Raw genomic sequence first — 25,910 nt, 5'->3', positions numbered from 1 at the left:
AAATCTATAGCTCTTAGAATGGTTGTTGTGCCTGTAACAGAGCTGCCAACTAGTACGGATTTCCCGTAATTGGTACAAAAATTAACGGAATGTTGTCTAAAATTACGGATTACCAAAACAACAAAATCTGTTTTATTTTTGTAACCATTCATTAAAAAAATTATTTAAAAAGAGAAAAAGAAAACAAAGTTCATTCCGACACCCTTCGTCCAGCATAGGACTTATTGACTAAGTATCATGGTTGCTGATTGTTTAACCTGACCGCTAAAAAGCATGTGCATGCTCGTAAGTAAGCAATCAGGGGACCGACGACTTTAAGTCCTCTCTTGAGGGACTTAGTAATGAGGATTAATGCCTTACCAAAGGATACAAGCATTATGACTTGGTTTTGAACCCGGGACCTTTCGGTTACGAGACCACTGCTATACCACTGAGCTATCCCGCCTCCTATCATTATCAATGTTGTCAGGTTGGGGCAATTAACTTACATTGTCCCCTTCCACAACTTAGAATTAAATTAATTCAACAAGAAATCAAGACGATTTGTTAGCTTTGATTTGATCATTTGTGCGTTTATTACTATCAACTCGATCAACTCCTTGGAATTACATGTAGCATATTCAGATTCCTTTAATTTGCATATTCGTAACAATGTATACATAATCTTTATTCTAGAACGAGGATGCAAGGCGAGCCATGGTAGAGAACCAGTCCTGGTTGCCGTCCGTTCTGCTCTTTGGTCTCCTGACGTGTAGCATCCCTCCACCGCTGAAAGCAGAGTGCCTTCGAACCCTGGCGGTCTTTGCCCAGTCACCAGAGATTGCAGGGACCCTCTGGCAATCACTGGAGGTATCACAGGTGAGGAAAGAAGGGGTATTCAAGGGTTCAGTGACACAAAGACGTAACTCCATATTTTGCCAAAATGAGTATTTGATATCAAAATGTTCAGAAAATGTGGGCTTTCCAGGAAACACAAAGACTTCACTCCACCCAACACCCCATTGAAGTCAATAGCTAGTGAAACATAGACTTAACTCCTTAAGGCCCAAGTGCTTAGTGACACTTAATTCACTTTTTCTCAAAATGGCCAAAATGGAGTTACGTCTTTGTGTCACTGAGCCCTCGTATTGTCGTTTGGTTTACAACCAGTTTGTTTAATACCCAAACTGGTCTATTCCTATATGGTCTACACCAAGCCTGTCTACTATCCACATGGTCTCATAATCATTTTGTCTATATATCATTTGTTCTAATGACCATTTGGGCTAATAGTCATTTAATCTAATCTCCAATAAGTCTACTACCCATTTGGTGAATTGCTCAGTTAGTCTAATTTCCAGTCGGTCTAATCCCCAGTTCGTCGAATGTCCGTTTTGTCTACTATCCATATGGTGTAATAATCATACGATCATAAATAATAACCATCATCAAATGATTATAAGACCTTATGGATGGTAACAAAATGGGCATTAGACAAACTGGTAATTAGACTCGCTGGTTATTCAATTAAATGAACAATAGACCAATTGGGTAGTAGACTTATTGCAATATAGCTCTTATTCGCTCTTGCTTCACTCTTGTATTGTTGTGAATTTGAATATATGAATTTAATTGAATTAGTGAATGATTTGAACACTCTTTGCTCTAGATCTGATATCTCTTTTCGCTGCAGTTCTTATCTTTACAGCTAAAATTGATGATTTTTTTTTTGTTGCCCTTTCTCAGATCATACCAACCATCCACCAAGCCGGTGTTCCTCCTTCCGGGATCCTCCTCGAGCTGGAAGAAATTGAATCCAACAACGAGGAGTTTCCCCTCACCCGTGGGTTCCTGGCCATGGTCGACACCCTGACGGAGATACCAGTGCCCCCGATGTTGGGCGTCGGCTACAGGCCACCAGGTTTCGACCCCTATCTCAAGTTCCTCAGGGATTCGGTGTTCCTCAAGTTCCGCTCAAGGGCATACCGCAACCCAGCTGAAAAGGTGTGTCTAGAGAATTCAATTAAGTGTAGAAAACAAATTTCAATTTAATTTGACTATATTTTACCTTTTTTGATGAGAGAGAAAAAAGCAGAACTAACAAACTAAACTGTAAATATAGTCTTAAGTTCTGGAATCGATAAATGATTTGATTCTAATAGAATCCAACAAAATGCACACTGATTTATTAGAATTTGTTAAAAAATCTATCAAAAGCTAAGAAGTAAACAGAATGATGAAGAAGCTTTGTCAATCAGGCATATCAACTTTCAGTTTCTTTTGACTTTATTTTACCTTTCGTAATGAGAGAAGAAAAAAAACAGAGCCAACAAACAAAATGTAAATATAGTCTTAAATTTTGGCATTGATAAAAGATTTGATTCTAATAGAATCCAACGAAATACACAATGAATATTCATTTATTCAAATTTATTGTCTCTATGTGCTTGTTAATTCATTGACTACTGAAATCTCATATTCCCTATAGGGTTAATACAGGAGCTGCCCAGTTCCAGTAAGCAATGGGTTAACATACAAATGGTCCAAACAACCTGAGTGATAAACCTGTTATCATATTTTGTCAAGTAATTTGGAAAATTACTAAGCTAGCCCTCTCTTCCTACTTAAAACTTACTTCTCTGTTCTTAACCTTGCATCAGCTCCTTTTCCTTTTCTCGCTATATCTTCCCCCTTCTGACTCATTTCCTTCATTCCCCACCTTGATCTACTGTTCTTCTTACCCTCTTTCCCCTTTTACTCTTTCTTAGTGCTCATGCTATGGGTAATTTTACTTTAATGTTGAAGAACTCGACGTCTATGTATATTCATCATTCCGATTGTATAAGGTATTTTTATTGCTTGTAAAAAATCCCATGTAACATTTATGTTCATTTAACTTGATTGGATAAAGTTAAATTGAATCGAAATGAAAAGAATCGCCATTGCTATTCTATCTAGTGGGAAGTTGCAGCTGCTGTGACCAAGATCCTCTCCAAGCTCCTGGCCGCCCATGAACCCCACGCAGAGGAGTTCCTGGACCACGTCGTCGAGCTCCAGGGAGGGGGTACGGCCATCACCAACAAGCCTCCGGGACATCACCTCCTCATCCACATGCTCAATGACAGCTCCATGCTGCAGCTGGTGAGTCATTTGTTTGTGTGGTCCCACCTATTCATATTTATGAGGGCAGAATCTGTAAATGCAGAAACCTTTGCATCCTAAAATTTGGCTGATGCAGACCTGCCAACCAGTACGATTTAGTCGTATTTAGTACGATTTTTAGAAGCAAATGCGACAGTACGATTTTTCTAAATAAAATACGATTTATTTTTTTAATTTTTAATTTTTAATTTTTTAATTTTTTTTTTTTTTTTTTAAATATCTTTTTTTGTTTGTGTGTGTACCATTTTCAATGGCAAAATGCCCATTCTGTCCTATAAAGTATCCTACAAGCATCTCACATGGGATGTTCATTGGTTCATCGAACACATCAATCGTGATGAATATCATGCATATTCAACCAACGATCCTTAAAAAAAATTCTTCCTGTATGTAGGAACTGTAAGAAGCATTGATCCGCGTAACAGTCCGCGTTTATTTTTAAGAATACAACTTTTGTCAGTAAAATACAACTTTTGGGATTAAAGAATACAGTTTTTGAACTCCAGAGGTTGGCAGGTCTGCTTATGATCAACAGTTTCCCAACAATTGATGGGAAATTTCATTGTGCAATCAGTTTGCCAAAAAACAAGCCTCTGGGTAAGTCTGGGACATCATCTCCTTATCCACATGCTCAATGACAGCTCCATGCTGCAGTTGGTGAGTCATTTTTTTTTGGTGTAGTCCTACCCACTCATTTATCTGATGGTTGAGAAGTCTCTGGTCCTGTACAATAACTTTTGTGTGTAGTTCACATGTTTTCTTCAAAATGTGTTTTGTTCTCTCTTATGGCATGAGATGTTGTATTTTGATCAGGTGTTGATTTATTTCACCATATCATTTTGGCTTGATGATCAGAGTCAAAGAAGGTTGTACATGGAAAGAAGAAGAGGGAAGACCTTGTAAAGGCTTTCTAAATGATGTAATCGCAAAATGTGGAGCAACAGGATATAAAATGCTGAAACGGATGGCTCAAGACCGAGGTACATGGTGAGACACTTGATGTAGAATTCAGATTGGGTCACTGAACTCGTCATAAACTGACAGAACACTATTGATGATGATCATTTTGTAAAAGAAGTTAAGGTGTTGGTCCCATAAACAATGTTGTGTGGGAGTAGTAGAAAATGTTTTCTGTACCTATTCACACAGATCCTAAGCATCTTGGACGAGAGCATCCGTCTCCTGTCTCAATACTACATCTTACAGAGAGTCCTTTCCAGGTCTCCCCAATCCTCCCCCTCCCTCACATGGTGCAACGGCAAGCCTCTGTATTTCTACATCACCATGCAAGCCTATACTTATAAGCAGCACCTAAAAGTAAAGGATGTTGGTCCCATAAACAATTTTGTGCGGAGGTAATAAGCATCCTTTTCTGTACCTATTCACACAGATCCTAAGCATCTTGGATGAGAGCACCCGCCTCCTCTCCCAGTACCACGCCTTCCCCGGCAAGGAGAGCATGACAGAGTGCGCCCTCTATTGCCTGACCATGCTTGACCTCGCCCTGGAGAAGCAGGACAGGTTCATTGACCTCCTCAGAGGTCAAGGGTCAAGTCAAATGGTCACTCCGCTGGACCAGCTACTGATGGGGATCAACCCCCGCTCTGGACGTGCCGATCACCTTTGCCACATTGCCAAGTGAGCTTCCCTGTTTTTAGTTTTGTCTGTTCGTTGTGGTTTTTTTTGTTTTTTTGTTTTTCTCAATATTTCATTTATATTTTTCATTCACTCTGGGCCCTGTCTTACAAAGAGTTGATATCAATCGCAACTTATTTGCAATCGCAACTAAGTGCATAAGAGACAGGAGACTGCAAACTTGTGATTGATTGGAGAATTTGCGATCGATTTGGATCAATCGTAACTCTTTGTAAGACAGGGCCCAGGTCAATATCTGTGGCTCAGATAAGAAGTTATGCTTGTGCAAATCACACAAACCAACCAGACTGTGATTCATACAAGCATAACTATATACAAGCCTAGAGTTAGAATTGATGTTTCAGAGATACTTCCAGATACCCACATAATTAGGTCTATATTTTAAAAAAAAACTGGAAAATAAATGAAGATTATTATTAGGAACAGTCCTGCCAATGGGTTGCCTACTTTGACATTTAGACATTGCACATTGGTAGTACAGTCAAACCTGTTTCAGTGACCACCTGTGTAGAAAGACCACCTGTCTACAAAAACACCCTTTTTTTGTTTTCCTTGAAAATTGTTTCTCATTGAAACATGTACTAAAGAAACCTGTACATAGAGACCACCTGCCTATAAAGACCACTTTTCATATCTTACTTGGGTGGTCTTTAAAGACAGGTTTCATTGTACAAGATACTAACTGGTACATGTAGCTGTTGCAGAGCTCAGTCACTGATCTACTTGATTAACAAATCATAAATTAAATTTGGTTTTCCTTTCAGATTTGTCAGTTTCAATGTGTCTCTTCCGAAGCATGCCCTGGCGGCGGTCAAGGTCCTCTACAGAATGGTCAAGTCCTCCAATGTCCAGCCTGAGATCGTGAACCTCTTTTCTATCAATAAGGTCAGTATTGCCTGCAGAAAGCCTTAAAGCCCCACCGCACTAGTTTGGCCAGGAGGAATTAGACCTCTCTGCATGGTCACTGACAGGTGGTTATCTCATCAAATCAGCTAACATAAGAAATAGGGGACCAATGGTCCTGATTAGACATTGTTTGCTATATAGAAGGCACAAGTAGCTATAAGTTGTGCAGTGGGGCTTTCATGATTTCAAAATAGGGTATTAGATTCAATATTACTTCAAGTAATGATGATATATGAGGTGTTGGAGTTACTTGTGTAGTAATGTTACAAATGTTCTTATTATTCTCGTTGCAAATTGAACATAAGTTTTTCTCTGTCTAAATGTTCATCTTATTAAAACTTTCAGGGACTCTTTTCTTCCTCTGTCATTCCAAGACAATTGATAAACAACCATGTCAAAATCCTAGGGATCCAATACAATATGTTTGTAAGCGCTTTCAGGCCTTAAATTTCAATATTTTTAGGGCAAGGCCACTTTTCTGTGGGCACCTTCCTATATTACAGCACAAATAGAAAGAATTGGAAAGGGCACACAAAATCTCCAAGGCCAATGAGAGGGGCATTGAGGCCAATCAAAGGGGCATCCAGGGCCATGGCCTTGGTGGCCTTGGATTAATTTAAGCCCTGCGCTTTACACAAAAATGGTGATTCTCAGATAATAGTATCGTATTTACAAACTACAATTATTATGTATACCATCAAACTACATTAGTTCAAAATACAGAAAGCACAGATACATCCAGTCAATACATTAAAATACAATAGAATCAAATTAATTTTAGGCCAAAACATTACAAAGTCAAATTAAGGCAATTACATTACATGTTACATGAATAATGAGAGTATGACATTGAAAGCTATGGACTAACAGAGAGTTTAAAGCTTATCTGCCGTAGTTTACAGGAGGGATTAGACTGCCCTGCAAGGTCACTGGACAGGTGGTTATCTCATCAACTCAGCTCTCGGTTAACATAAGAAAAAGAGGATCATGGGGGACCAATGGTCACCGATTAGGCATTGTTTGTTATATAGAGGGCGCAAGTAGCTACAAGTAATGCAGTGGGCCTTTAAAAGGAATGTTTTTAGGGAGGATTTAAATGAATATAACGAAGGAGCATCACGCAACTCAAGAGGTAGCCTGTTCCAAAGCCTCGGAGCAGCTATGCTGATGGTGTAAATTATTCACTTTGTGTATTTCAGGAGGAGTCTGGAGGCATCCTGCATGGGTTTGTGGAGTGCCTGGAGGTGGAAGATCTGGAGGTACCCGAGACAGAAGCATACCAAGAAGACGGAGAAGGTAGATTTATCGCAGTTATTCCTTGTGATGTTGGATAGTGTAGCAGTGAAATGATCTATGGATTGTCTTAAAATTCAAGAAGAAGAGCCATTTCACAAAACTTGTCATCAGTGACAAAAGACAGTTTTTGTTATAAGCTACTGAAATCTTTGCTTCTGATTAGTTATCAGCAGATTTGTCGCTTATTTTTGTCATTTGTCATTGAAAAAAGGCTTTGTGAAACTCCCCCTGTATTAGTTTAGCCTTTAGAGGTGCAGTCCACCCTGAAATTAAATGGTTTTGATAAAAGCTGAAAATGAGAGAAACAAATCAGTAAAAGTTTGAGCAATATCCAATGGAAAATCGGAAAGTTATGAATGCTGAAATTGTCATCAGTGAAAAAACAAATTGGCAACACTGTGACGTATTTTGCGAGCATCTCCTCTCCGTCTTGCCACATCACATTAATGAGATGACTACACCAATATTTATTTTACATTTGAGCGAAACAAATATCCATGTTGAAAGACACATACATTGGACAAATAAATACATTGAAATTGAAATTATAGTGCTATACTTATCCGGATTTTGTGTATTTATATTTACTGTCATATTTCTTAATCTTGTTTAGATGCTGACGGAGGTGATGAATCTTCGAGGCTTCACAGCCAAACCCGTCTGTATGCCATGCGCCTACTTCTCTTCTCCCTCTCCCAACCGGGGCCAAACCTCGCCCACTTTCTCTTGGGCTACAACACGAGGAAACCTGTCAACAAGACTGAACTTCAAGACCCAGGTAAGGGAATGTAGTGGTGATCATAAGGGTGATGACAGTGGAAGTCGGTGTTATTTGTGGGGATTATTTGCGGAGTTGGTGGTGGTGGTGGTGATGATGATGTGTGAAGCTGGTGATGGGTGTGGTGGGTGGTGGGGATGGTGGTGTGTGAAGTGACGATTGTGGTGATGGTGATGATGATGGTGGTGTTGATGATGGTGGTGGTGGTGCTGATGGCGGTGGTGCTGGTGATGGTTTTGGTGGTGGTAATGGTACTAATTGTGGTGGTGTTTGTTGTGTGCGTTTGTCAATGTGATATTGATGGTGGTGATGGCATATGTATTACTGATGTAAGTAGCAGTGTCTGTGAGAAGATTGATGATGAAGGTGGTGAAAGTAATGAAAACTTAAGTTGGTGATGATGGTAGTATTTGATGACAAGAGAGCCATTAATAACAAATGCAAGAATGACCTAATCAGGGGCGTGTTTCACAAAGGCTAAGATCAACTTTAAGTTGGACTTAACTATGGCAGGCCGTTCATGCCACTGTTTGCTCTCACCATTTACTGGCATTGGTTTCTCAAGGGATGTACAAATCATGGTTACAAATCTATAGAATCTATTGACATTTCTTGATAATACATTATTAAAGCAAAAAATATTATCTAAAGATCATAATGGAGAGAGCAACCAGTGGCATGAAGGGGCTGCCATAGTTAAGTCCAACTTAAAGTCGATCTTAGTCTTTGTGAAACACCCCAATGGTGTACGTGGCTCCGCTCGCACCTGTCTTCACCCTGTAGTATCCGTCCTAGAACGCGGAGTCTGCCATCAACAACACACCCCAGCTGTAACAGTTTATATAATTATTGACTGCTATGTGCAGACATTGCCTCTGACAAAAGCATTTCACTCGTGAACTGGCACACGCATTTGCTTAAAGCCTCACTGCACTAGTTTGACCAGGATGGGTTAGACCTCCCTGCAAGGTCACTGACAGGTGGTTACCTCATCAAATCAGCCCTCAATTAACCTGAGAAAAAGGGGATCATGGGGGACCAGCGGATACCGATCAGGCATTGTTTGCTATATAGAGGGCGCAAGTAGGTATAAGTAGTGCAGTGGGGCTTAAATCGTACAATTATTATTTATCTCTTAAATTTTTTAATCTTCCCCCATCCCTATCCAGGTGTCCTAGGTTCCTCCCGCACCTGTCTTCACGCTGTAGTCTCTGTCTTAGAACGTGGAATCACCTCCCACTCTGGCCCCTCTGCCATCCACAACACACCCCAGCTGGCCGAGCTTGCCTACGAGCTCGTCTACCGCCTCTGTGCCAACCGGGAGACCAGTGCTCCGACCATGCGCTACCTCCGCACCACCCAAGACTTCTTCTACAAGCATCTCAGACATGCTCCCTTCACCAACAAACATGGAGGTATGTACATGAAGTTTTAGGAAGTTAGGCATAGAGAGATTCGACAGGGATCGATTGTAAGATAAAAAGATTTTTTTTTCTTTCTATTGGTGTATTGCTCTGCATCATTAGCACTTGTAATACAAAGAAGTTATATTAATGAAGATAAAAATGAAATAATATCATTGTTAATTCCTGTATTGTAGAGATAATGCATTTGTTGTTTTAATGACAAGGAGATACCCATATCTCAGTGCAGTTCAACAAGTGTAGGTTCTCTGCCTCCCTATTTCAGGGGCTGCAAATCAAAAAAGGTTTATGGGTCTTCAAGGTACTTGACCCTATATGTAGAGGCAAACAGGCGAAAAGGTTGGTAGAAGGGCATTCATTTAGAATGTAAAATTATAGAGTTATCACTCTCCTAGCTTTCAGCGTAGTATTTTTACTCTTTCTTTCATTGTTTTTTTAGAAGACACAGAAGAGCGCATCCTTCTTAACCAGCAGGCGTGGCTTCTCAAGGCCGTTGCCATAGAGCTAAGGATGACAGCTGTCAATCGACAACGTTCCCATAGCCAACGTCTGCTCCGCCTCCTCCTCGAGGACACGCCCTCAATGGCCAACGATGATGGTAGGTCGATCACTCCTAATTGTTCAATCTGCTTTACGATACTTACAACAATTCTATCTTTGTTTTCAAACCTGTTACTACATGAGTATATACATCTGAAATTAATTAGTTATCACCCTTTAGTCTCATTGGCTGCCCGTGTGGGGCCTGGTGGCCTCGGATGCTAGAGCTCCTGTGAATAATGTGCTGACTGGGCTAGTCCCTTAAATTGTCAGTGAACGGAGCAGCTGGAGGGCACCGGGCCCCACCGGGCAGAGCTGAGAATTGAAATGGGTGATATTAATATTTCAAAATTGTTTACTTTATTTGTATTGATGAGAACTGTTGCTGAGCTAGCGCCATGAGCGTCCCTGGATGGTGTGTGCGCTCTATAAGTTTACAGTATTATTATTATTATTATTAATAATAAGGTGGTGGTCAAAGTACAGGAATTTTCCTCTTCGTGCATTCTTGGAGTCTCCTTTTTTAAACATTGGGATGAAGGCCGAATCTCTTCCATTTCACCTTATTGTAATCCAGCGTGCACGTGTTGAGACGAACTCTTCAGTCACTTTTCACCCTATTCATGAGGGAGAAACCCTTTCTACTTGTGCAGTAGCGAAAGGAAGTACCTGGATCATCTCTATTATGTGTAGGAAACTAGGAAACTAGGAAACTCTGCTTGCAACTTCTGAGTTTGAGTTTGAGTTTATTGGTTTCACATTTCACATGCAGATACAATACAGATAACAAAATATACATATAAGACATATTGTTTCATAATTTTAAAAAAAATGATTATAGTAATTGACAAAAAAATCAGACTACAAAGATACATATCATCAAATTTGTTTGACAACTATTATCATTTAAAAGAAACCCAGACAAGAAAAGCACCAAACTGTGAAATGTGAACCTATAGAAAAGCAAAGCTTGTAGAGAATAGGTTCCTGGGAGACTAGAAAATGACAGGGACAGAAAACTAAAAGGAAACGAGTCTAACTCTGACGTAGCCTGGTCAGGATCACATCCAGGGCTACCAGTGTGTCATTGAAGTGCTCAATGAGGATCAGGGCACACCTTTCGCTGAAGTCAAAGCCCTTGAGGCCATTTGGCCATGTCTTGGGATCGAAAGATGAAACTGCAGAGAAAAAAATTTGATATTATATACAAGATGGCATTTTACCGAGTTTTAAAATGCTTGCCTCGGTGCAATCTTCCCACCATGCACAATATTTACAAAAACGTATCTCGCATAAAACAAACGTGTTTGTCTAGCATAAATTTTGAAGAAGATCTTTTGAACAGGTTATTATTGCTAGTTCAATTCTGTCATCAGGAGACTTTCTGCATACTGGTGTGTTTTGACTTGCGGTCGATTCTCTATGCTGCTGTTTCAGAACAACGATCTAGAAAGTTATCTAGCATAAGCGAACTGATACATTCTCGGATCAATGTCAGTGTGACTCTTTTGTCTTTACCCAAAATGGTCTAACACATTTGTTCAAGTACGAGCTGTCTAGAATAGGGCTTGTCTTGGTAAAAAAACACATTTGTCTGCCTTCAAGATTCAAGATAATTTATTGTTATGTAAAAAATACATAAAATTTGCCTTTGGACATTTAAAGGTGCTATACATGTACATAAATATATAAATACAGACAAAGTAATTACATTTTAACATAACATTTAACAATCATCACAATTTTAAGAAGGTTGCATTAAAAGAATAAGATAATGCGGAGGAAAAGATGCGCTCCCTGCTCTTATATCCTTTGCTCCTTGGTAGTATTCAATCAACATAAAATATAAACCTTTTGTACGTCATTGGTAGCATTGCGACTCGAGCAGAACCATGTGTTGTGAAGGTTTTGTGATCGGCTATAGAAATTATGTTCATACCCGTCATCTTGTCTACCACAGGCTTAGCCACATGTTTTGCTTTCATTTTGGTAATCTCCGAAGCTCTCGTAGCATTGCGATGTGCCAGTTGCATTCCACTTAAGGTGACACCTTGGTGTGTGGCCCCTACGCAACTTCTCTTTATTGACTGCAGTTTTGCCTCATCCCGGCCATCTGCAATCTCAGTAAGAACAGATTTGGCTGTTTCTAGATGTTCTATGACCTCGGACGAACCTCGGCCCTATGCAGGTAACGAGGTTTTAAAAGATCATTGCAGGCCGCATCAAACTCAGCACTGCCGTCTTCCATTCCACTTAAGGTGACACCTTGGTATGTGCCCTCTATGCAACTTCTCTTTATTGACTGTCGTTTTGCCCCATCCAGGCCATCTGCCATCTCACTAAGAACAGATTTTGCAGTTCCTAGATTTTCCATGGCTAAGGACAAACATCTTCCATTCCACTTAAGGTGACACCATGGTATGTGCCCTCTATGCAACTTCTCTTGCCTGACTGCAGTTTTGCCCCATCCAGGCCATCTGCCATCTCAGTAAGAACAGATTTTGCCATTCCTTGATGTTCCATGACTCGGACGAACATATGTCAATCCGCTAGAACGCAAGTGACAGTTGTGACAGTTCTTCAAGCACATCGATGTACAGAGCCATGTGCAGAATAAATTTGTAGGATGACATCTTTTTGACCATCCCATGGGCCTTTGCTGCATCCTCCTTTTTTATTGATATTGATTTATTTCGTCCACAATGTGGAAATACGCTTCCCACCAGCATTACAATAATACAAGAAACAGAGTACAATAAGAAAAACTCTTGTCCTTTATGTCTGACCTCTGTTCACAGCCCAGTTCAGTCAGGTGCGCCACAACAGTTGGATAGTTCCTCACTAATGCATGCAGAGCACGTCTTCTGTGGTCCACTCACGTGTTCCATCTGCCCGGGTTGGTCGAAGAATCTTTTCTTCCAGTACATCAGTCATGTTGATCAGCTCACAGAGTTGCTTCATTCCCTGTAATTAGTGAATGTAATGAATTTATTCAAACATGTGTGGCTGCCGTTTTCCAGATTAGAGTGGGCAGCAGCGTGCCTTTACGCCCATCATCGGCCCACATTTTCTTTAGCGTCTGGCCCGCGTTGTGGAGTGGCTTTCCACTTCTTTCCACAAAGAACTTGCCCTCTGATACTGATGTGCAATGCATGCTCCTCCTCCTCTCCAGATATGTTTGGAGCGTTTTGTCCAATGACATAATGAGGCAAATATCTGCCGGCCCATACGCCTTCAGAGTCTTGTGTTGTTGTATCTTGTCCCGCATTCAAAGCGGTTTCCCGGTTCTTTCAAGGAAGAACTTGCCCACTGATACTGATGTGCCAGGCAAGCTCCTCCTCCTCTCCAGATATGTTTGGAGTGTTTTGCCCAATGACATAATGAGGCAAATATCTGCCGGCTCATAGCGTCTGGCCCGCGTTGTGGAGTGGCTTTCCACTTCTTTCCACAAAGAACTTGCCCTCTGATACTGATATGCCATGCATGCTCCTCCTCCTCTCCAGGTATGTTTGGAGCATTTTGTCCAATGACATAATGAGGCAAATATCTGCCGGCCCATACGCCTTCAGAGTCTTGTGTTGTTGTATCTTGTCCCGCATTCAAAGCGGTTTCCAGGTTCTTTCAAGGGAGAACTTGCCCTCTGATACTGATGTGCCAGGCAAGCTCCTCCTCCTCTCCAGATATGTTTGGAGTGTTTTGCCCAATGACATAATGAGGCAAATATCTGCCAGCTCATACTTCTTCAGAGTCTTGTTTCGTTGTATCTTGTCCCGCTTTGTGAAGCGGTTTCCCAGTTCTTTCAAGGAAGTACTTGCCCCCTGACACTGATGGTCCAGGCAAGCTCCTCCTCAACTCCAGATAGGTTTGGAGTATTCTACCCAATGACACGTTGAGGCAAATATCTGCCGGCCCATACTCCTTCAGAGTCTTGTGTCGTTGTATCTTGTTTAAAACAAAAAAAATAATGATTAAAGAAGAAATGCTATGATAATTCATAATTATGGTATGCAGCATGTTTATAAAAACATGCTGCATTTTAAGTGATAGATAAAGCATTACATATCTATTACCAGCATTAACATTTCTACTCTAAATATTTCTTTAATCTATCTTTGATTAATAATAAAGTAGTCAGAAAAGAGAACTAAATCAAAACCCCGAACTGTACTCCCTTTTTTAAACTATGAAAGTTCATGCATTAATAAATTGTGATTTGTTGCTATTAAGAATCTTGTTTTGAAGGTACTGTAAAACAATACGAATATAGTGCTTCTGCTGGGAAGTGCCAGGAGGTTGGTGTCCTGAATTTATGCTTTACATATGCTGCCACTCCTTTATTTTTCCCAAGCACGACAGAGGCATTGTCTGAGGACAAACTGACATATAATCCCAAGAGATATTGTGTGTTTGGAGTTCGTCATCTAGCAAAGTGAAAATGTTTTCACCTGTAGAACGCTCTGTTGATTTCTTTTGAGAAAGCAACTGACATAACACTCTCCCCTCAGTTTCATCAAATGTTTTAATGACAAGAGGATAAAGTTTTTAATGGCTTCCATGTCAGTGCTGGCTTCTGTTGCGAGGCTGAAATGCGAGTTTTTCATGTGAGCTAAATTATTTTTGGTGCATAGTGCCACTGCTTTTGCTTTCAATATTTACATGTAGTAGTATTACTCCTCAATAAGATCCATTCCACTCTTTGGGAGGTGAGTCGGGTTTGGCATGGAACACAATGCTTCCGCTGGGTCCTACCAGGCGGTTTGTGTTCTGAATTCATTATCTCTAAGGCAGAAAGTTCAGATAAGTCAGGTTTGGCATAGAACACAGTGCTTCTGCTAGGTGCTCTGATGAGGTTGGTGTTCTAAATTTTAGTATCTCTAAGACAGCAAGTTTGGTTGTGCATGGATGACATCTGTGCTTTCTTTCTAGAAAAGAATTTCTTGATGAGATCTGTCTGAGTTAGTCTCATGAAAGTCAGGTTTGGCATGGAACACAATGCTTCTGTAAGGTACTGCCCCAAGACTGGTTTTTAATCACTTAATACTTGTATCCCTAAGACAATGAGATGGAACCTGTACTGGTGACTCCATTGCAGTGCAGATCTTCTCATTGAGATGCATTTCAAGTTATTGTTTATTCATCTTTATTCAAGAAAATACATATAACATAGTAATAAAGATGTTACATAAAACCCAGGACTGAGATTTGAATTACATTGGATTTATCTCATGCAGGGTTAAACAATTACAATACACAATTACAAAACGGAAAAGAGAACTTCATAATGTCAGTTTTTCTAAATGGAAACAATAATAATTCCTAACAAAACAAACTAATAATTATTTTCCTAATTATTATCATTTTATCAAGTTATTATCATGTAAATCAGGTTTGGGATGGAATTCAAAAATTGTATTCAATAATCCCCAAAGTTGAATTTTACTGATAAAATTGTATTTAAAAAAAAAACATGGACCTGATGCACGGATCAATGCCTGTCTGGAAACATTTTCTTGACCACATCTGTGAATTCATCCGAAGCTGAAAATAGCATGTTGTGCTCCATGATATATTCAGTTCACAAAGTTTCTGCTCTGATAGCATCATAATTGTCACTGGATTGCTATGTAAAGCATTGGAGAATTGACTTTTGCTTTTTCAAATCCTCGGCAGAACTTGTGTGCTCCGCTGACTTGATATGGTGTTCGATATCGTATGCACCACCGTGTGCTAAGCTGAAGTCAGACCTACACGTGGTACATTGCACAAAATTCTCTCCTTTGGAAGATTGAATGATGAAATCCCATTTGATCAAGTGCTCTGGCTTGTAGCATTGCTTTCTAGACTGCTCTTTGGAGCCCTTACTGTGTTTGGTTTTATTTTCCGTATAAAAATTCAAATACATGCAAGAATACAATTTACAAATATAATACAAATCAAGAATTAAAAACTGCTGGAATGCTCTATTCAGAGCCATTGTTAAAATGGCTCTGTTCTTCTTAGAGGTCCAGAAGTTGATGACTTTAATGCCATATTTACACTTTTATGGTGAAAATTCCTTCACAAAACTTACAGTTCGTACCTAATCATGGGTAGGTGCTACTGTGTGGACAATCCAGCGCGCGCCAGCGGGATGCTGCATGCAAAACGTAAAACATTACGAAAAATCGTAAAATTGTAATGTTGTATTTTCATTGAAAAATTGTAGTGGTTGGCAGGTCTGACCGTGTTGCATATTTGATTTCTTTAGGACAGAGAATGTGGATGTGGTATGATTATGCCTTTGCTTGCAAAGTAGAGAAGAACTCCTCCTTTTGATCCATTCCAGTCGGTATCATATCAATCAGGTTTGGCATGGAACACAGTGCTTCTGCTAGATATCCACAAGTTGTAAATGCAGCACTTCATCAATCGGCCTGTTGAATGCATTTTTGATGTGTTTCTCCAAGATTCAATTCAATTCAATTTTATTTAATTCATTAAAAACAAAAACATTACATATAACGATCAGATATATAACATGACATTAAACACATTAAAAACATCTTGGACATGAAAATTAAAATAAACTGAATAGGCTGCAACCTGAAAAGGCTACGACCTGAAAGGAAACCATAATCCTTATAAGGAATCCAAGATGGATGCCAACCATGTACTCCTGCAGCAGCTTCTGAGGGAAAAGGTGGCGACAGACTGGGTGTCATTGCTATATGTCACCCAATATTTGTTGTTTTTCTTTGATTGCTGCTGTAGCTGACGGGTCTCTAGATGGCGACAGACTGGGTGAGGCTACCTTTGCGGAAGAAACGAGCGCGCTTGGATCAAGCATGGCTCATACCCAGGGTGACGCCGGAGGCGCAGGTAAGATTGAAAATGAGAAGGGAAAAAATATCTTGAAGTATTTGAAGAAGCAACGGTAATGCTGCCACGGTAATGCTCATATGCAAAATGTACAGGAGTCATTGATATCAGAACTTTATAGCAGATACCAACTCTTATGAATATATTTATAGAGAGAGTGAAAGAGATCTTATTAAAGAGTCTTATTTCATATTGATACATTTATAAGCAGGTGAATAGATAATTTAACGTTTGTGCTTCAGTTTCATTTTTATATATGTAAATATTTTGTGATATATAATATGTAGGAAGCCAAATCAAAATGTTAGTCATTTCATAACTCCTAGTGAATGAATTAAGTTTATAAATTACTTAAAGTGACTCAGTAAATTGCCTCAGATTCTGATACAAAATCCTGGATTTAGCTCATGCTGCAATGATAATTATAAACCTTTAGGTCATTCAGGAACCCCATGACTTTTACAAGCTGATCGCTTGTCTGATTATCAAGATATTTATGATTGGAAATCCAAATCACATTTTGCGTTTTCCTAATGATTATCATAACACTACAGTCTATAGGGGGAAATGATGATGGTACAACCAGGCACTCAAAGATTTTTACCTTTTTTGAGGCTCTTCATTATCATTTTGAAGCACAATTTTAAACGATGCCTTTAACTGTATGAGTTACTTAATGAATGCATTAAATTAACAAACAAACAAATTGATATCTGTGTTGTGCAGCCCTTCAGATGCGTCGCCGCATCTTGCAGCTCCTGGACTCTGTCGACTTCTCCCAGGCCTTCCCCATCCCTTTGCGTCTGGAGTCCTTCGAGCCCTCCGGCGTGGAGCAGACCATCCTCAACTGCGAGGAAAAGAATGAGTACGGCGTGCTGCTCTGCAACCTCAGACTCCTTCATCACATCCTCATGGACCAGCTCAACCGACACGGGGCGTCGGGGTCGGTCGCGGGTCAAAGGTCGCGGGTAGAGATGGTGGGTTTCTTGTGAATTTGTTAGCATTGGTTGGTTGGTGTTGATCTTTGATTCTTTCTCTGTCTCTCTCTCTGTCTCAATCTCAATCTGTCTCTCAATATCTTAAACACTCTCTATCTCTTTCTCTTTCTCTTACTCTCTCTCCCTCTCTCTCTCTCTCTCTCTGTCTCCTCCATCTCTCTCTTTCTCTCTCTCTCTCTCTCTCCCTTTTTTTCTCTCTCTCTCTCTCTCTCTCTCTTTCTCTCTCTCTTTTACACACACACACTCTCTTGTTCTCTTTTCCATTTGTGTATGTCTCTTTCTCTTTCTCTCTGTATACATCTGTTTCTCTCAATATCTCCCTCATTTTCCCTATATCTTCCGCTTTTTGTTTCTTTGTTCTGTCCTCTTCTTTTTCACTTTCCAATTGTAATGTATCCATTTACATCAATATTTGCTGTATGCATGTACAAAGTATATCTTTTGCTGTGAATATTCTAAAGATTTACAGAAACTATGACCATTATTCCTATGAAATTTGACAAGTCAAGACTTTTATTAGAAAAGTTCAAGCTGCTCCTTCAGCATTTGATTGTCAAGTGGATTTGGTGCCATACAAATCTTATGTATTGTTATTATTATCACGTTTACTTCAATTTTTCATATTCATTATGCAGGAAATCATGGAAATTCTGAAAACGGCCGTGTCGAGGAACAGCGTCAGACAAGCCCTCGGTGCCAAGCGTCATGCCTTTGATGCCTGGCGCCAGGTTCTGGAGGTTCTCCTGACTTCCTTGCCTCAGGAGTCCCTGGCACTGGAGATACGACAGAAGGTCACTGTGGATATCCTTCAAGAACTGCTCCAGAAGGTATGAAGGCTTCGATTTGTACCTCTGAACCCTTAGGTCACTGCTGTACCATCTTGTGTCAAGGAAACAGACATGCTCTTATTCTACTCACTTCATTAAACCCATCACAAGGACTTACATCTTGTTAAGCAAAATAGCATTTAAGACCTTGGTCTAACTTGCTTTTAGTCAACTTTACTTTAGACCGAGCCTAACATGAGAGATGGGTTTGAAATTTATTGGAGTATGGGCCATAGATATTTGCATCACTCAAAAGCCCTGTTGATATTGTTTTAGATACACTGTGGAGATATTTGCTTTTCCACTTGATCCATAACACTGCCTTGACAACATCGTCTCCTATAGGCCTGTACAGACATGAGGCTGTATTCTGCTGAAACTGCACTCAAATTTAAAGAGATCTAAACATAGTGGACTTTATATTTCTGAATCTTACAATATCCAATTCAGATTCAGAGTAAATCATGTAAATCACACTTGCCAATGTTGTGCAAACTGCTGTGATCTTTTACATTTAGAAGATTTGCCTCATGCCGTCCATTTTAACATGTAATGCTTTTTCGTAGGTGATGTTTGATTTGAGATGGTGTACTGCAGCATATTTGAACAAACTGGATTTTAATAATAAGAAGAATAATGGGTTCTTGTATAGCGCTCATGTTAGTCAGATTTGACCCACCTGGCGCTCCTCGTTATTACCCTGGCTTTAGCACGCCTACCATAAGTGGCTCTAGCGTTTGAAGGAATAAATTCCTACCAGGTACCCATTTACTTCACCTGGGTGGAGTGTGGCAAATGTAGATCAATGTCTTGCCAAACGACATTAGTGAGACAGTGGGACTCGAACCGCGGACATTGTGATCGACAATCCGGGGACGTATCCACTCGACCACAACACCTCTAATCTGTTCCCAATGTTTTTTTCACTAGGTCAACCATGAGGACGCGGTCGCCGAGCTGACCTCTCCCGTCGCCGGGGCCTTCCTCCTGCTGGCCATGACCCTGCGGCAGTGCTCTATCTCTGACCGCGCCCAGTCGGTAGCCAACCTCATGTCGTCTCAGTACGTCAATGTCCTGGACGGTTCTATGGTCCAGACCTTCAACCCGGATGCGTCCGTCCTCGGCGGAGGAGGGGGAGGCAGCGGGGGAAGGGGCGGAGGAGGAGGGGTCAAGATCCCAGTGGTATCGTTGACGTCTATCCTGAAAGAGCTTCTCACTTTCATCCTCTCTACAAGTGAGTAACATTTCTATTTCTGGACTTGGTGAATACTGTTAAACCAGGAACTTTTACAGCATGAACTTGTGTGTCTAGTAAAGAACAGCCTCATTCTCAGAAGAAGAATTTGCCTTTTTCCGGTAAAGATTTCATGTTGTGTCGGTTTTTAATCGATTATTGCACAGCATTAAACAATTGGGATTCTCGGCCACCTGATAAAATTCAGGAAAGCTGATATGTCTTTGCCCCTATTTGGCATTTGTAGCTTCCTAATTTCTGTTCTTTAGACTTATGGGATGTACCCTAGATTATTATATTTTCTTTCTGAAAACTTCTGTTTAAAAGTAAAACTCTAGGTCTTCCTAATTCATGCATGTCAAGGTTGGCAGGTACACATCTGTTGGTACATATGTTTTGTGCCATTTTAATCTTTGTATTTCTATCTTGTTTTTAGTATATTTAGGAAACTTTTTATGTAAATTTTACTATCTTTGGGAATAACCTTGAGCCATTGGCCTCTATTTTTCCCACCACATTATGATTTCAATTTAAGATGTTTCATTTTAAAGTTTGTTATTGTATATATGCATATAAATTGTACTTGATCTTAAAACTTGATCTTGAACTTGAACATCTCGGTCTTTGGGATGTGACACATATATAGACATCTGATGTCTTTGCACTTCTCTGTTCCCAGGTGGCGTCCAGCAGCGGGTCCGGACCAACCTCTACGGCACCCTGCTCAACTACCTGCAGATCCCCCAGAAACCACGGGAGATCCCCACCCTCCAGGGCTCCGCCTCCACTGCCATGAACTCTGGCATCCTGGAGGAGCACGACCGTGTCATGACCGCCAACCTGGCCGTCATCCAGGAGTTTGGAGAGTCCTTCTGCGAGCTGGTCTGCAGGGACGCTTGCGATGGTCATGAACTTGGGCGGGTAAGGGATCATGAACTTAGTTAGGTCATCATACTCTTTTAGAGGTCAATTTCTCAAATTACTAACTTTCACCCTGTACCCGATGATAGCGATTACCCTAACCCTTACTTGTACAATCTGGCCGTCATTCAGGAGTTTGGAGAGTCCTTCTGCGAGCTCATCTGCAGGGATGCGTGCGGCGGTCTCGAACTTGGGAGGGTAAGAGGTCATGAATTTAATTCTCAAGTCTTAAAAGGTCAATTTCTAGCATTTCTCAAGTTACTATCTTCATCCCTGCTGTCATTGAAGGACTGCTCCACTTGGACCAAGCTCTACAGAGATATCTACATCATAACCCTGGACCAATTTGTCTATTTTAGCAGTTCCCTTGCCCAAATTTCCAATGCTCTAATCACATTGTGTTTGTATCATTTGAATCTGTAGACCTTAGCACTGTCTGTCATCGATGCCATCAACTCCATCGACCGTCGAGGTCACTGGCTTAGTATCCTCACCTCCAAGGGCTACCTGAGGCACTTTATCGAGGGACTTGTGCACATGGACCAAGCCCTGCAGAGCTGTCTACAACCAACCCCGGAACCAATGAAGGCGCTCTACATCTATGAATCCACTTTGGTAAGCAGTGTTCACTTTGGATTTTGTAATGCCTGAGAGCAGATTTTAGTAAGTGGTACTGCAGCCGATTAATAAAAGGGATATTTATATAGCGCCAGTATCCACTAGGCTCTGACGCTCATTGCGCTTTACACATATTACCCTGGTTATAGCCGAGCTGCCAAAGTAAACCAGTGCTCGAGCACATCAGGTACCCATTACACCTGGGTGGAGAGTGGCAAATGTAGATTAACGTCTTGCCAAAGGACATTAGTGCTGCGGGACTTGAATCCCGTACCTTGCGATCTGCAGTCTGGTGACTTATCCACTAGACCACAACACCTATAGGCTTTGAGGTTGTAGTGTAGTCATTAATTTTAGTTGGCTGCCATTCCAAGAAACATAGAGTCAATTTCAATCTCACAATAGTCCAATGTTCAGGCTGGGAAGTTCTTTAGTGCCTAGATTTGCTAGAAAAGATACAAGTATATTGATACGTTGGTGTCTCTAACATTCTTATAAAGTACTTGGAAGAGGGATTCATTGTTTTAGTCGAAGCTTTTGTGGACACACACAGTGAAGAGAAACAGTACTTGAATTTACACAGATATAAACAAGAGAATACATGGCATTCTTTTTAACCGCACATAGATTAGATCTTCCAACCTCAAAATACGAAGATACACCAACAACATGGTGGCCTGTACTTCAACAGAAGAAGAAGAAGATATTGAGGTAATATTGCTCCAAGACTACAAGATGTGTGCATTTGTGTTTCTATTCATCCTAGTAACTGTCGTGTGCAAGTAAACCTTCATCACTTCAATGTATTTGTCTTACTTGCAGTCCCTCTTGATGCGAGTAGCGGAGAGTGCAAGCGGCGCCCAAGCACTGCTACAGATGGGTCTGATGGAGAGACTAGGCCAGTGCAGGTTCATTGATCTTAGGCCGGAACACCACACAATGAGGTAGGGTGATGCTGGACTCTCCAAAGTCATTTAAGGGCTGTAAGAAATGTTTAACAACTTTATGTGGGATACAAAAGCACGTCGCATACGTTAATAAGACCGTTTCATGAGCTTTTTAGGTGGATGAGGGGCTTATTGATGGACTAACTGTACATGTTTGATCCAAGCCCTGCCTCTACATGAAAAGCTTGGGGAGTTTGGCAACATCATCCAACAAATAATTTAAGTTTCAGAAAATCACTATGATATAGAATTTTGAAAATTTGCAGTGTGAATAGTGTGTAGGTGTATGTATAAAGTTAGCAGGCATTCCAATTCTGATCATTGTTTAAGTTTGCCAAGTTTTGTAAGAAAAAGATGTGGCAAAAAAAGAGTAAAGTTGTCTCTTAGAGAGTTCAAATATCCATCACTTGTTATCATGATCTTACAGTATCTTTAGCACATATTCCAGTTCTAATTGTTGTTTGGGTTTACCCAGTTTTGAAAGAAGAAAAAAGTGGCACAAAAGAGAGTAAAATTTTCTCTTGGAGAGTTCAAATACCCTTCCCTTGTTCACAAGCATCATCTCTCTCTCTCACTCACTCAATTTTTCACAGCCATCCTAGGCTAGTTGAAGGGATGGAAGCGATCGCTGTGGATGCCTTCCTTCCTGATGTCATGAGCCGCTATCATCAACTCCTCTTCCCAGTTCTAAGGCTCTGTACAGCAATTCTCACTTCGCTAGGCAGTCAACACAAAGAAGCAACCAGTCAGGTAAGAGCTTTTATCATTTAGCATGCCTAGATAAGCAAAAATTGATTACAGTTCGTGAACCATGACAGTCCTAAGACTGTGTAGGGTCAAATCTCACTTCACTAGACAGTCAACATAAAGAAGCAACCAGTCAGGTAAGAGTTTCAGTAATTAAGCATGCCTAGATAAGCACAAAATAAGTACAGTTGTTTAATCATGACAGTCTTAAGACTATGTTGGGTCTAATCTCACTTCACTAGACAGTCAACATAAAGAAGCAACCAGTCAGGTAAGAGCTTTAGTTATTAGGCATGCCTAGATAGGCAAAAAATGAGTTCAGTTGTTGAATCATGACAGTCCTAAGACATACATGTATGTAGGGTCATATCTCAATTCACTAGGCAGTCAACACAAAGAAGCAACCAGTCAGGTAAGAGCTTTAATCATTAAGCATGCCTAGATAAGCAAAAATTGAGTACAGTTGGTGAACCAAACAGTCCTGAGACTATGTAGGGTCAAATCTCAATTCACTAGGCAGTCAACACAAAGAAGCAACCAGTCATGTAACAGTTTTAATCATTAAGCACACCTAGGGAAGTAAAATTTAGTAGGATCACATTTGTAAAATGGCAGATCTAAATCAATTCTCAAAACCCTAGGCAGTCAACTCATATACTAATCGATCATGTATTAAACACCTTTTATCATCCAGCATACCTAGTGAAGTAGAATGTTGATGTTATGCTGTCAATTTTTCCCTACTCCTAGCACTAACTGCATGAAAGTATAGATATTTGTGTGTTGTCACAGCATTCTAACCTTATGTTAATGTTCATTGGTCTTTCATGGAACTTCATGCATTGAATGTACAGACATTTTCAGGATGGAATTTATGAAGAAAAAGAAATTACTGTTGACTTTTAGTATTTGTTATCAACCACGCAATCTGCACATACATTGTGTGTATATACAGTCAAACTTGTCTACAGCGACCGCCGAAGGGAAACACAAAGAGTGGTCTTTGTAGACAGGTGTCTTTGTAGACAGATTCCTTTAGTACATGATTCAATGAGAAACCATTTCCAAGAGGAAACCAAAAATGTGGTCTTTGTAGACAGGTGATCACTAAAGCAGGTTTGACTGTAGATGCATTTCGTCAATGGAAATGTTCTGTTTTACAGTCATGTTTATCTTTTTTCATCATTCTCTCATAGGTCCTGCACTTCATCATGGCTCACGCCGACACCTTCACGGCGATCCTTCGAGACCAGCACCAGCGCCCTGAGAAGGCATCCCTGGAAGAGCTTTCTCTCCTGACGGGGGTTGTCTGTACAGTCATGGGAGAAGGTAATTAACCGGTTGCCTACAGGAACCAAGTGACCTATGTGTAAAGTCTATGGGAATAAGATAATTCAGTAGTCAACGGGTTCAAAAAAGGACCAGCTCCATTTTCTGTTGACATCAATAGAGTAACATCACCAACAGTTATGCCTCTGGTGTTCGATATGCATCTTTTTGTGCAGCTACGTTTTGCTAGAAAGCTATCTAAGAGGAAATTCATTGAAGGCTAGAGAGACATCTCAGCAGCCGTACAAAATCTTTGATAATAACACTGGAGTACCTTTGTATGGATTCACAAAACCGTCATAAGTCCAAGTTCACTGATATCCAAGAAATGCGTGTTAATTTTAATACATGCATTTTATTAGATTGTCAACGAACTTGTACTTATGACAGTTTCGTGAAACGCTGTCCAGGAGTGCAAATGCATCATCGAAAGCCAGTTCTGTATGTATTAATTGTGTGAAACCAATGTTTCCCTTTCCTCACCATCACTATCTATGTTGTTTTTACAGTGGACTATTTTGACCCCGCCCTGTTGGAGACCACCGGCCCCGCCCACATCCCCCTCCAGACCCACCTGACCCGGCTCCATCGGCAGATCCTAGCCCTGGTGCCCCGGTTCTGCACCCTGGACCAGTGGCTGAAGGAGCTGAAGACCACCATCGAGGCGTGGCCGAGGGGCGGGGCCGATGGAGGGAAGATGGAGGAGAGACACGGGAAGGGCAGGGATTCGGATGGGAAAGGGACGAATGCAAGATCAGCGTACCTGGAGATTGTGAGCCATGTGTTAGGGTACTGTCGCACTGTGGTGGTTCGATCAGGTGAGTAGCTTGTAGTGCTTAAAGGTAAAAAACAGTTTTGGAAACGCCCCCCTCTTAAAAAATGAAATGGAAGCTCTTATTACCATTCATGTGAAAGAATATGTTTTGACTAATACGTGATGATACAAATTTTTACCAGCAAACCGCTTACTAATTGATATGTTTGGTAAATTATCATATCTATCCGACCTGGATAGATATCTCGTGGTCCCATATACATCTTTCTGTGCACAGTGCTCGTAACTTTACCAAGACTGGGCCAAATTTCTTATCATTTTGATGATTCCAGAACCTTACATTACACACCAATACTTATATGCTAGATGATCAACCTTTTCTGATCGATTCCACAACGTTTCTTTCACAATGCAATCGCATGACCAGAATTTGTCTATACCTTTAAAAGGAGTGGGTCGTCAGTTTTCATTTGGCCATATTTCACTGACTCCAGACTTGGTGGTAATTTCATTAATGTGTATTCAAGTCACATTGCAACCGTTGACCTATCAAGAAATACCCCCCTAGTCTCTCGGAGAATCTTCGGGCGATGGAAAAGTGAGAAAATGACTTTACCATATGTGCAGCGATTATATAAGGCCTATCGGCCATAAAACCAAAGACTTATCCTGGTGAATGACAACACCTGCTATGGGGTAAACACCTGAACAGTTTGATTCCCCCCCCCCCCTACTCACATGCTACATGATCAACCTTTTCTGACCCATTCCACACCGTTTCTTTCACAAAGCAATCGCATGAACTTTTATCTTTAACTACCTTTATTATACAAGCTTAGCTCAAGTATCTGTAGGGTGAGGCAGTGTGATGATTACTGATTTTCCTTTTTTCTCCAATGGCCTCTCTCCATCCAG

General features: G+C 40.6%; 1 protein-coding gene across 1 annotated transcript in view; it reads left to right on the top strand.

Moving 5' to 3' along the window:
• The window catches only part of LOC576076 (nuclear pore complex protein Nup205), a 42,155-nt gene that overhangs the window by 11,918 nt on the left and 4,327 nt on the right, over positions 1 to 25,910 (top strand). The window contains exons 13-31 of the mRNA XM_030988601.1: positions 676 to 858; positions 1,726 to 1,983; positions 2,938 to 3,120; positions 4,532 to 4,779; positions 5,562 to 5,682; positions 6,903 to 6,999; positions 7,613 to 7,777; positions 8,947 to 9,192; positions 9,641 to 9,799; positions 16,492 to 16,599; positions 17,326 to 17,576; positions 18,233 to 18,424; positions 19,355 to 19,658; positions 20,338 to 20,579; positions 21,003 to 21,194; positions 22,020 to 22,141; positions 22,738 to 22,894; positions 24,088 to 24,220; positions 24,730 to 25,038. Of these exons, the coding sequence (XP_030844461.1) occupies positions 676 to 858; positions 1,726 to 1,983; positions 2,938 to 3,120; positions 4,532 to 4,779; positions 5,562 to 5,682; positions 6,903 to 6,999; positions 7,613 to 7,777; positions 8,947 to 9,192; positions 9,641 to 9,799; positions 16,492 to 16,599; positions 17,326 to 17,576; positions 18,233 to 18,424; positions 19,355 to 19,658; positions 20,338 to 20,579; positions 21,003 to 21,194; positions 22,020 to 22,141; positions 22,738 to 22,894; positions 24,088 to 24,220; positions 24,730 to 25,038 (3,670 nt within the window). The remainder of the gene's footprint in view (positions 1 to 675; positions 859 to 1,725; positions 1,984 to 2,937; positions 3,121 to 4,531; positions 4,780 to 5,561; positions 5,683 to 6,902; positions 7,000 to 7,612; positions 7,778 to 8,946; positions 9,193 to 9,640; positions 9,800 to 16,491; positions 16,600 to 17,325; positions 17,577 to 18,232; positions 18,425 to 19,354; positions 19,659 to 20,337; positions 20,580 to 21,002; positions 21,195 to 22,019; positions 22,142 to 22,737; positions 22,895 to 24,087; positions 24,221 to 24,729; positions 25,039 to 25,910) is intronic.

This window comes from Strongylocentrotus purpuratus, unplaced genomic scaffold, assembly GCF_000002235.5.
Source record: "Strongylocentrotus purpuratus isolate Spur 01 unplaced genomic scaffold, Spur_5.0 spur5_scaffold_17, whole genome shotgun sequence".
In the NCBI taxonomy this organism is placed as follows: Eukaryota; Metazoa; Echinodermata; class Echinoidea; order Camarodonta; family Strongylocentrotidae; genus Strongylocentrotus; species Strongylocentrotus purpuratus.
Note: the sequence above shows the minus strand (reverse complement) of the source record. Positions and strands in the feature narration are given on the sequence as shown.